Source organism: Pempheris klunzingeri, chromosome 13, assembly GCF_042242105.1.
Source record: "Pempheris klunzingeri isolate RE-2024b chromosome 13, fPemKlu1.hap1, whole genome shotgun sequence".
Lineage (NCBI taxonomy): Eukaryota > Metazoa > Chordata > Actinopteri > Acropomatiformes > Pempheridae > Pempheris > Pempheris klunzingeri.
In genome coordinates this window covers 23,248,751-23,261,320 of record NC_092024.1, presented here as the reverse complement: position 1 = coordinate 23,261,320, position 12,570 = coordinate 23,248,751, and the positions used below count along the sequence as shown (strand labels likewise).

The window sequence follows — 12,570 nt, the reverse complement described above, 5'->3', positions numbered from 1 at the left end:
AGTACACCTCATTAAAACTCTAAATACAGTATAAGTAAACATACATACTTTGTCTATTTTGATTCATATCATATTCTAAAGATACTGTAAACATACATATATTTATAAAACATGTACATATAACAGAAACAATCTAAATAAAGAAAATATGCTGGAAGATTAAAATACATAATTTGTATTTGTTTCACATATTATAAGTAAAATAAACTCAAAATATATTCGTTTTTTCATACTTTTTCATACCTTTTTGTAATTATTATCAGTATCAGCACTTATTCCTCTTTTATTTATATCTGAAGTATAGTGATATATAATACATAGATATAATTGTACTTGTAAAATCATTATAAAAATGTGTTCCAGTTCAATTTGTGTCCAAGAATGCTATTTAAAACAGTAACAAGTTACTCAACAAGTGCTTTACTCTTATTCTTGTTTATTGACGTCTGCATGTGTATCAAACCTCTAAACATACTGGACACAGCTGGTGAACTTTTGTTTTAATCTCTGTTTGAAGTAGTTTTATCCAAATAACATCACTTGTTTTGAACACGTGCATCGAGCCTATTGGTGCCTGCATGTGCGGAGTATTGTTACCATCGTCTGTAGTCGACCTTTTCCCTTCACCTTCAGGCTGTTTCTGTTGCTTTAGATGACTTACAGAACCACGTCATTTGGGCAGCATGCACATCGAGGTAAGCATATCAAGATAAAGGCATTTATAGGAACACAATAACCTCCACTGTGCCCTTCCTAGCTTTCATGTGAGAGCAGTAAAACTTGAACAGTCCATTTGTCGTGATGAATAGGTGGATGTTATTGGGAGTTACAGCGTTACTCTGAGTTGAGGCTTGTCTATAAAATGTGTGGCCTTGGGTGGTGTGTGCGTGGAAGCCAGGCGTGCCGCATCAAACACTTCAGATCTCAAATTGACTCAAACTATTTGAACTGTGTTTGAATTTATTACCATTACTTGGTGCTTACTTAAATGTTTGGAGCCTACTGTTTCAATGTTTTGATAAATTACAGTGGATGTTTATCAAGGTAAAATCCTAATTTGGAAATGGTTGTTCTTGGAAAACTTTATCATCTATTAAAGCAGACAAAGAGCTGAGGTGTTCTGGAGCAAGTGGGGTGATGAGTGAATCCATTTGATTACTCCGTAGCTTATTTTCCATTTAGTATTTCCATTTGATGTTAAGAACTACTGCTCCACTGCATTTCGGAGGGAAATATACCCAAATAGAGCATCAACAGCACTTAAAGGTAAGTATGAAATGCAATAGATAGTTCTAAAAATCTTCATACAAAACATATAATCTTACAAAATATGAGGCTAATTCTAAAAAACACTATATTTAAAGTAGTTTACATTTTGCTCCAGCTCAACCAACTGCAACATTAAAATGCTCAACGTCGGTAATTGAATAATATCGTTTGTATAATACGTCTGAATGGGTCCATTTTGCAGTTTGTTGGTGGTACTTTTATAGTTTTACTCTAATACATTGTTGAATACAAGAGGATCTTTTCAACTGTGGTAACATTACTTTTACAAACATGGTTACAAACAGGTTTTACTTTCGTTTTAATTACAGTGACTAAATCAGCTCCACCTCAAACAGCCGCAGCATGAAAATGCCACATACTCATAACTGCATGTGTGAAAATCATCCAATTATATATATAACTGCTCTGAAAAGCTACAACTTAAGTGCTGTGTAATTGTGTTTTTCCACAGCGGCATCATAACTGTCCTTATAGATATGAACACTTCTAACACCACTTGTCGAACGCTGCTCTGCGTGTATGTACAGTGCAGCATGGATGACATGTTGAGCAGGCGTTGGCCCACAGTCTGCTGGCCTATTCTATGCTCTCTGAATACATACCCACAGGATATAGGCATTAACAGCAGCTATTCTGATGACGGGCCCAACCCTCCTCTCACCCCCTTAAATCACTGATTCACTCTGTCTGCACTCACACATGCACACACACACAACACTCTCACTCCTTCCCTCTGTGGAAGTGCTCATTGTTTTGAGTCCTCCTCCACACTTTGATGTGATGGGGTCAAGCGGAGGCTCCCTCCTCATCCCCGGGGAGAGGCGAAGAGCAGAATATTCAGTGTCAGGAACATCTGGGAGAGCGCCGCTAAGCAGGGCTTACTTGGCAGGCGGTTGGTATTGGCACCGACAACCTTCCTACCGGGGGCCTTTCATCTCCGTTGGAACATGTGGACTCGGCCCTAACCCTGGGAGGAGTCGGAGGGCTCACCGCCAGCTGAGAGGCTGAGGCGTGGTCGCTCCGAGGAGGAATCCGGCTCTCCTGCTGTCCTCGGGAGCTCCACCGAGCATTCCTGTCTCCCTCCCCGTCTCCCTATTCGTGTGCAAGTCCTTCTCCTCACAAGCTGCTGAACCCTGAGCCTCTACATGCTTTAATCAATCTCAATCAGTCTTTATTCATACAGCGCCAGCTCATAACAAATGTTATCTCAAGATGCCTTCCACAAAGAGCAGGTCTGGACCAAACTCTTTAATTAAGAGATAGACCCAACAATTCAGGAATCCTTACATGAGCATCAGGAGGAACCCCGACACAGAAGTGGGCTCGGAGGTGGGCAGCTTTCTGTCGGGGTCCGTGTTGGATGTGGGTGGGACAGACGCAGAGAGCCTGGAACAAATCTGATTGGTACAGTAGGGTTCCACTGATACAGGGTTTTAGAGAAGCTCGTGTTAAGTCCTGTCATGGTCCAACTAAACAGATTAAGCTCTTTCAGGATGAGCAGCGCCTTGAGGCAAAGAGACTCAAAACGACTGCGTCTGACTGCAGAATTAACAGATGTGAGCAAGGAAGTGTGCAGGAATCAATCAAAAGACAGAAAAAGGTTCAAATGACTCATTTTGTGAACAAAAGATCAAAATATTTATCTGAAACTAGCCAGACTTTGTCAAACTGAAAACCCACCTGGTTTGGGAGAGTGTCTAATGTTGATGTAGGAGGACTAAAGTACCTTTGTACAGAGGCTGATACTACGATTAATATTAGACTGATTAGAAATGCTAATAAATGACTTGGTAAAGTCACTTTTACACCTTTTTATGAACACACAACTTTGTTAATGCTTCACTGAGGCCTGATGGTAACAGATCAGATTCTGTTGTTGAGAAAGCATTCACATCACGCTGCCACTCACTGTTACAGACCTCCTCCCCACTTCCATCATCACAGCCGATTAAAACTCCACAGGGATCAGAAGCCACAAATTCATTCAGGATAATAACACAAAAGTCATCTAAGACGAGAGGCAGCAGCGAAACTGGACTGATGATGTAATCTTGTCACGTCCACTTTAACACAGCTTATTTTGACAAAACTTTAGACATTGACTTAAGAAACATAAGAGGAGCTCCAGCCTGTGTGTTTGTTCTGAGGGGATGTGGTCTGAGCTGCCTTCGGACATGAGCGGGATACTGACACACAGACTCGCAGGGACCTGCTCCAGCAGCAGCGGGTATGGCAGTATTTCATCATCACTGTGTCTCAGTGTGTGAGACTAAAGCATGCTGTTGGTGAGCCAGTGAAAACAGGTGTGTGTGTGGACTGAGGTTTGTCCGTGTGTGTGTGTGTGTGTGTGTGTGTGTGGAGACGGTGTGAGAAGCAGGAGGAGGCTGGGGAGAGTCACTGAGCCTCCTGGCTTCATTATATGTGGGTCATTGTGTTTAGAAGCTGAGCGGCGCCAGACCAGCAGGTCGGGGAATACCTCAGATTTTACAGTGACACCCGACGAGGCTGGCGCTGCTCACACACCCGTCTGACGGGGGGGCTTAACCTCACCTGCTTCATCAGTGTATTTGAGATGCATATTATGATCATGTTTTGGAGTTTGTGTTCACTTTGTGGCTGAAAGTGTCCCAGCACAGTGTAACACAGTTACCAGACACCAGAAAAGATTCTTCTTATACTTTTCTTGAACTTATTTAGTTAACTGTTGAAGCTTGGCTATTGAAAATCATTCTGAATAGAGATTCCAATTCAACCACTCACATGGACGTTAAATACTGTCGCTAATTTGCTGAGAATATCACAGAAGAAGACAACATCACCGTCACACAGCGGTGGGGCAAACATGTCCCAGCAAATTTATCCCAACAGGAGCAATCACCTTATCAGTTTCTGATTACAGTGGTGACATCAGGCATTTTTATTCCAACTGGGCGATTATTCCAATTACTAGTGGATTGTTAGGGTCCATCTACACGCTGCTATTGTCTCAGGATAGATGGAACCATTAGAGGAGCACGCTGTGTGGAGAAGTTTGCTGAACATTTTTGGTCTATTTGACTTGTGAGAAGACGCTGCTCCTGTTTGGAACATGGCTGGTTGGGTAGCTAATAATAATTCATTTAGAATTCTTGTCTGTGAAATATGATGAATAACATGATATCTTCAGATTTTACGTACAGACACCAGAAAGCTGACCTTAAAACAAAGGTTTGGTTCTTCCTCTACGCTCAGATGGTGCAGTCATCAGTTATAGTGTCTGCTGAACCGGTCTACTCACCTGAGACGACGTGGCTCGGCTGCTCCTTAACGCCTGGTGACTGCGCTGTGACATCCATCTGTCTTCTCAGCAGATTATCTGCTACACTGGGTTGTCTGTCTGGATGCGGAGGACGCAAAACCTTCAGTTAAACAATCATCAGCATGAAGCCAAAGCCTTCATCATGTCACCGTGGAGACCGCTTTGTGTCGGTCGTTTAAATAATCCAACAGGACGAGCATCAAATGAAGCGTGACACCGTGGTGCTCTGACACGAGGCTTTACACATCAGTTAGTGTTGTGGACTTGAGGTGGTTTGCATCCTAGCGACGAGGAACTGAGGGACAGATCCTAAAACTGAACATCTGACTCTCCTGCTCCACCATCCTGTATACTGGTCCATTCTGATGGCTGAAGGAATTTAAATGCATCTTTCATATGAAACTGAATCAAATTGGATATACCACAAGAGAGAAATTAGCAGAAGACCAACAATACTGCAAAGATTTCAGTAGTCAATCATCAATCATCAATCAATCTTTCAATCCTTGGAACTGAAACCTGTGAACTTTGAGCACAGGACTGCTTCTGCTTTTACCAATTAGGACAATTAGAATTGTTGGACACAAAGATGTTGTGATGTCACCCTCCTTATCTGGAAATACAAGAAGGAAATAACTTTCTCCACTGACAAAGAAGTTTTCAAATATGGCCGCCATTCACCATCAACCAACAATGTGACAATGAACCTCCACCAAAAGCTTACTGTGATGCAGCCTCTCCCACAGCTCAGGTCCCCACAGGAGGGATCGACTTCGTTCCACACTCGTTGATTTTTGCCAAACCAGAAATGAACGAGCCACTTCCTGATATCTTCTCACCTTCAACACCATTGCAATCAAGAGTTTTGCTGCTGATTGGCCAAGCTGACACCATGTGACCTGATGACAGCCAATGAGTGGCCTGTCTGACACTGCAAGCATGAGCTGAATGCTGCCTTCAAATGTAGCTCCTTGGGTTGTGTTTCTGACAGCTTTTAGTTCGGAAAGACAAACAGCCTTGTTCCTTTTTTGTCATGCTCAGGAGTCAAAGGATATTAAAAGGTTAAAAGAAACTTTAAACTTACACGGTCCTAAAAATAAATAGCACATCTGTAGGTCATTAAAACGGATAAACACAACACACTGAAAGCACCCAAAGACCACAGTTTGTGAAGAGTAAGCCATCAGTCTGGCACTTGCTGGGGGAGAAAACATGATTCATACATTTCACAGCACTTATCTTCAAGGGTAGTGTTTTTCAAGTCTGCCTTAATGCGGCGCTCACACGCTCAAATGTACATTAAAAGAGATCTGCTCCTACCGGCAATACTCTATATTTGGAAAATACTCACATGATTTGACAGCTGAAGCCTCATTTTAGCCTCAGCTGAACTCCAAGATGCATTTTTGCACGGAACGAAAGGCTGTTGGATTTTGACCACAGACCCATTTCTTACATTGGAGCTGTTCAAATGTTCGTTCATTCACTTGAGGGACCTCTCGTCCAGGCTGGCTAACAGGCTGAGCTCGAAAGTTCACCTGTGACCCTAAAAGTCAAGTAAAGGACCATTTAGTAGCAGTTCTGGACTTCAATGATAGATAGATAGATAGATAGATAGATAGATAGATAGATAGATAGATAGATAGATAGATAGATAGATAGATAGATAGATAGATAGATAGATAGATAGATAGATAGATAGATAGATGGATGTGTGGACCAACAGGCTTCACTATAACCAGCTCCTGCAGGAATCTGGTATCAGCTTACATGCTGTATTGTAGGATGACATGCGATCTAAAGCCCTAACCCTGGTCCTTCCTCCTCCTACTACACCACACCATCTCTCCTTCGCCTTCATTGTACTTCTCTCCAAGTAGGTCAGCGACTGTGCGCTGCACACGCATGTGACCTGAGCCCCGCGCCATCCAGGATTCCAGACACGTTTCCCATTCTTCCTGAAACAACTGCCGGGTTAATGAACACACAGCACGGCACATAACGTCCCACCAAGCATTATGGGTATCCAACGCAGCTGCTGGAAGGCTTTCATGCAGAGCGGGCTAATGTTAATCATTAACCACAATGTCATTAAAGGGGCAGATGGAGGCACGCGAAGGACTCACCTCATTGGCCTGGCGCTAAATGAGGCGGGAGGCAGAGAGACGGCTGATTGGCTACCTGGAGGCTCTACAGAGGATTAAGGTTGAATTTACCACATTGATTAACGTCCATCTTAACAGCTGGATGTCTCATGTCTAAACTCAATGCCTCAAACAATTAACATTTTTTAATAGCACACTTGATGTGGAATCTAGTTTTAATGAAGCATTTGCTAAGTCTCTTGTCAAGAAGCTGTTTAATCAATACTTAACAAGGTATGGCAGATAGTTCCAGCTTTGATACTAGTGGTTCTAGTTTCTAAGAGTTTATTGCCTTTCAGAAACCTAAAATATAATCATGCTACTATATTGGATTAGACTAATGTTAGCAGAGCTTCCTGATCTTTATTGGACTAATGACTCACACAGAAGTGTCAGTAACACTTTGTTTGAAAGTACTTATAGAAGAGTAAATCAATGTAACCTCTGTCCTGCTTGTCCAAGTTAGTGTAAGTTTTACATCTTTCATGATCTTATAATACTGTTCTGTAATGCTAGCACTAAGGGGGGGGGGGGGGTTAGTGAAGAGTCAGTTAATACCAACAACCAATAAAAACCTTTGCATCCACTGTACTAACATAGAAAAGACATAAACTTTGGTATAAAATACTTTAATAAATAATAGGATTGTTCTAAGAACAAACAAAAAAAAAAATTCCACTAACAAACCAAGACTTTTACCAAATTTTGTACAAAATAATTACAATGTTCTGCACATTCAGGCCCTCCTTTGGGACTAACACAATGTAAAATTTACTGACAGAATATGAATTTGGGTTTTACATGATTTGCATCAGAATTATTAACAAAAACATAAAATATTGAAAACATAATGTTCATCCACAAATAGTGACAATATTCAACTCTTTTTTTTTTATTTCACTACCGCTGTGGAGGTAATGCTGAACGTTTCTCTTCTCCTGTGTGTTCTTAGTGCAGAAACAGACTCTTTACAAACACTGGACAACAACCACGACAGTCAACATCAACAACAACAATACGACTTGTTCCCTTCATTACACCAGAATAGATACACGAGGAGAGGCGGGGCTAAACGGGGACAAAGCTTAGGATACACACTCATCCACCGCGCGTCCATTCCCATTCAAACCACACACTTTTTGATTCGTCTCTGATGGGGATTCAGTGTCTTGCATTAGGGCACTTCAGCAGAGGGGGAGGCGACTGCCATCATTAAAGCCGCTCCTGCAGCACAAGAAGGGTTTTCATACTCACAACGCACCCCGCTGCCCTGCGAGGCATCTCCACTGCTGACAGAAATTAAAATTTTAAATGTTTAAGGTACGAACAGGATAAAGAAAGGCTGGCAGCAGTGCTTTTAGCTTGTTTGGACCCTGTGACCCGTAAGTGTGTATTGAAAATAGAAATCAGAGGCATCAGCGCTGGTTTGCGACCTGACTCGACCTCTAATTAGGAGCCAGTTATGGATTAGGCAGCATGCAGCAGAACTTCTCAGAAAGTTTTGATCAGAAATTTGTATTTTTAACCGACTGAGATCTGAGAATTTAGAAAGGATAACAAACTATGAAAAAAGGAAGGAGAGAAAATGGTGATGCCGTGAAATCATATATTCAAACGTCAAAAAGCGGCGTCTAAATCTCTTCAATTTGCACCCTGATGCAGTCATGCTTCCCACAGTCTTATTTAAGTGCAGCATTAGTCCTGTAATAATTAAATGTTTTCTTAATTTAAAAATAATAATAATAATCCTGCTGGCTGCTGCCGGTCGCCCAGTGTTACCTGCCTGAGCACTGATGCTCTGCTGCTTTCCAACAGGATGCTAACAGGGTACAGCTAGTAGGATGTGAAACACCAGCATAAAATATTGAAAAAGAGGAAAAGATACACTGTCTATGCCAAAGAATTATCAGTGAACTGAGCTAAAACACAAGTGAGAGCCTGTCTTGCTAAAAACAGATTGCTTTTTGCAGGATTGGCCCACATCAGTTGAATATGTGGGTAGGATGGGTTGAGACGGTGGCCCATAAGACTTGGACTTGTAGGTGTGAAGGGTATTTTTTCCCAAAATACTTGAAATCCTGCAGCCCTCCAAATAGTTTTTTTTTTTTTTTAATGGGATCAAAAGTCCCTAAAACATGTGAACTTTCACTCTGATGAAATGAACAGGACCGTTGGAAAGGAGGCTGCCTCGGCTGTAGCACCGGCGGCTGAGCTGTACGAGCTCTCAGTCGACACTCCTCACATCCTGACGACCTCTCACAATGATTGACAGGCCTTACAAACAAAAAAAAAAAATTTTAAAAATCCTGACACAAAGACAAAACATATCATGATTTGCTTTCTTTTTAAACCAATGATCATGACTCAGTGGGACCCTGGACACAGTCCGAAAAATCAGTATAAAACCATAGTGTCATAGTGTCAACAGACACTAATAAACGGAATGACATCATTAAAAAAAAAAAAAACCAACCACAAAAACAGTCTTATTCTTTAGAATAACTATGATACAAAGCATCACTTAAGTTACTAAATTCAAATATACACAGCCATTTTTTCATATTTACATATGTACATCGCAAAGAAAATAACCTTTACTGTTGTAGAGTTGTTACTAGGACATCTTTCCCTTTATATGTATTTAAATTCTGCATAAACTCTATAGCAGTAGAGAAAAGGAGAAAAAATAAGGGCTGAAGGCACTTTTCTACCAAAGCAAATACTGAAAAATCATCATGTAGACTTGCAGGAAGCAGTAACACAATTATTTTAAAAGAATATACGTAAGAACCGTTTAGCCTCAACACAAAATGGAAAAGATGCTTATGAATGTAAACAAAAAAATGCTCATGCCAGGTATCATACAGTGGATTCTCTGTGCCAACTTTCGAGGACTTAAATGTATATAAAATCTTTTTTTGTTTGTTTTTTTTCCATAAAAAGACATCGAGATATCAAGACAGTGTAGAAAAGGCCCGTATGTTTGGGCTAAGGCAGACAGGAACCGAATGCACCAAACAGTAGAAACATTGTTAACAGCTGCCAGCCAATGACGCTCAGTTAGATCTCCAAGGTCAGAAGAAAAACAGGGAAGCGTTAGTTCTGATGAAGCAAAGTGGAAAAACAGCGACGGTTTGTAAACAGGAAAAAAAATCAGGAGCAGTAAAAAATAAAATCTTGATTCCAAAAGTGTGACGAGTAACTGAAGTCCAGAGATCCAGAAGCTGTGGTGTTTATTTTCCATGTTTTTTTTTTTTTGTTGGTTTTTCTGTATTTTTTTTTTGTTGGTTTTTGGTAAAATAAGCCTCTGCTGCAGGCGAAGAAGTTAAATACAGTGTGACAAACAAAAAATTAAAGAATTAAAGCATCTGTAATCTTCACTTTTGGTGCTTTTAAGAGTTGAAAAGTCAGTGACATTGAAGACATTGCAGTTTTTTTCTTTGACTCAGGAAGGTCCCTCCTCCTCTCGTGTTCATACATAGTGGTCTTTAATATCCTCGCTGAGCTTGGCGGCGTTCAGGTTTTTACACCGGTTGTCTTTGGGGCTGTACGCTGTCCGGTGCGGCGCCTTGACCGGACCGCTGTGCGACGTGCAGATGACCCCTCCCTTACCCATCATCCCCCTGTCCTGAACCCCCGCCATGGGGCACTTTTGTGGCGGACACTTCTCCCCCACGCCCAGCGCCTTCTCCTCGTCTTCCTCCTGCTCCCCCTCCTGCTCCCCATCCTGCTCGCCCTCGGCCCCATCGCACGTCCTGTCGGAGGGGCCCATCAGTTTCTGGCATTCGTACTGAATGTCTTTGTCGCGGTTGTCCTTGAGGGCGTTGCTCCGCAGCGGCTCCAGCTGGTTGTTGACCGTTGTGTCCTCGGATCGGGCCGCTCTCTCGCGCTCTTTCTTCCTCTTGCGGGTCCACCAAACGCAAACAACGATGCAGAAGATCCAGAGGACGCTAAAGACGACGCAGAGCACCGGCACCAGGTAACCTGGAAGAGACATTAGATGGGAATTTCCCTTTAAGAAAATAAACATCACTTGAAAAACTTGCAACATCCAGAACCCCCATCCACCACTTTAAAGATTTTCTTTCGGTCTGGACGACAGTAGATTTTCCCGAAGCCGGCGGTACTTGGTTTTCTTTCTTCTTCTCCAAGAGTCAGCGGGGTTGTTTTTAAAACTGTGTAAAAGCAGCAGCTTCTCTCCAAAGACACGACTTCACAGATGCTGCCTGCTGTCACTAAATCCTACTTTTGTTGGTCAGTCAATCGCTTCAATGGATCAGCTAATATCTGATTAACCTGCCACGTCTCTTTTTTCCTTCCACATGTGACACACACACACTAACCAGCTAGAAGTCCTCAATTACTTCTGGTCTTTTTTCTGATCTATGCTAAACACATCACCTCTGCACTCCAAGCAGCAAATAAACTAATTTGAATTTCTTTCCAAACATACGTGAGGAGCATGTGACTCACCTACAGCCGTCGGATCCACGTTTGTCTCCACTTTGACCTCCACCACGGCCAGCATGACCGTGCTGTTGTGGCGTTTGGACAGGGCTCCGATGATGGCGCTGGCCGCCTTCTGGATCTGTCCACGGTCGCCGTCTTTCGACCGACCATCTTGCTCGAAGGACTGCACAGAGAGAGAGAGAGAGACAGACGGACGGACATGGAGGACGAAGGTTGAATTGTTTTGCATCAATACTTGTTGCACTTCACGTGTTGAAAGAACCAGCTTGAGTGTTTTTCACATTTGAAATTGGGAGAAGTTGCAGGTCTGCACTGGGCAGGCAAGACTTCTCAGTGATCTTTGCTGTTTCTTGCCCACTACTTCAATCACAACATAACACTTTTTATTTTACACAAGCTTCCTACTTTCCAGGGAGATATTTGTTGCAGTGTCATTGTTTGCATTTCATTTATGGTACAAAAATCAACTTTATTGTCTTAATTGTCTAGTTAAAGTCACATTAACGCTGTGTGGTGATGTCGCTGCCTTAGGGGACCATTTTGTAAACTGCCCTTAAGATTATTAATATAATATATTGAACACTGACTGATGAGGAACTGAAAAACAGTGTGAATTTGGTGGTTTGCTGTCTGAGGATCCATAAACATACAGAAAAGAGTCCCTGTTCTCAAATGCACTGCTTGTTTTAAGCATGAAGGTTGATTTTTCTTACAGTGAATCCAAATGCTACCTAAAAACCTTGTCGTGCACTTTGAAAAAAGGTCTGAAATAATGTAAAGAAGAGCCGATCTACTGAGGAAACGGACAGCACGGATTCAATCAGTACAGTAGGGAAGGAAAACAAGACCCATTTGCCAAATAGTTAGATTCTTGCTTGAGGCAGGACAACAAAAAAGAGAAGAAGAAAAAACACACATTCATCAGTCGGAATAAAAGAGATTCTCATCCTAACATCTGGCAGGCTGCGGACCCCCCCCCCACTGAGACCACAGAGGGTGGAGTTAATTGCCTAATAAGGTGCTGAGGGTGAGGGCAGGGGGGTGGGGGTGGGGGGGGCAGAGGGGGATTAGCTGTGTGCTGTGCAGTTCAATTAGGACAAACAATAGAGAACAGGCCAGCTGTGCTCCCTGCCCGGCCGGGGACAAACACTCCTCTTTTCTTCTCCCGAGGAAATCAGCGGCTCATTCACACACGTCTAACCCCGCCCCCAACGTGACTGACAGGTCACATCACAGCGACGTACGGATCCAGATCAGATCACTGAAATTGTTGATTCAGATCACTGAAATCATTTATCGTTGAGGAAAGGTCGGCCGAACGTGGTGACGCTGACGTACGTCATAAACTGATAGTCGTTCCCCTTTGAT

At 42.4% G+C, this 12,570-nt stretch overlaps 1 protein-coding gene across 2 annotated transcripts in view; it reads right to left on the bottom strand.

Annotated features, from left to right (window-relative positions):
• Window positions 1–7,344: 7,344 nt before the first annotated feature.
• LOC139211612 (protein jagged-2-like) overlaps window positions 7,345–12,570 on the bottom strand; it is a 50,906-nt gene continuing 45,680 nt past the window's right edge. For both annotated transcript variants that reach the window (XM_070841883.1, XM_070841884.1), the window contains 2 exons: window positions 11,206–11,365; window positions 7,345–10,716 (listed from right to left, as the gene is read on the bottom strand). In XM_070841883.1, the coding sequence (XP_070697984.1) occupies window positions 10,205–10,716; window positions 11,206–11,365 (672 nt within the window). In that variant the 3' untranslated portion in view covers window positions 7,345–10,204. The remainder of the gene's footprint in view (window positions 10,717–11,205; window positions 11,366–12,570) is intronic.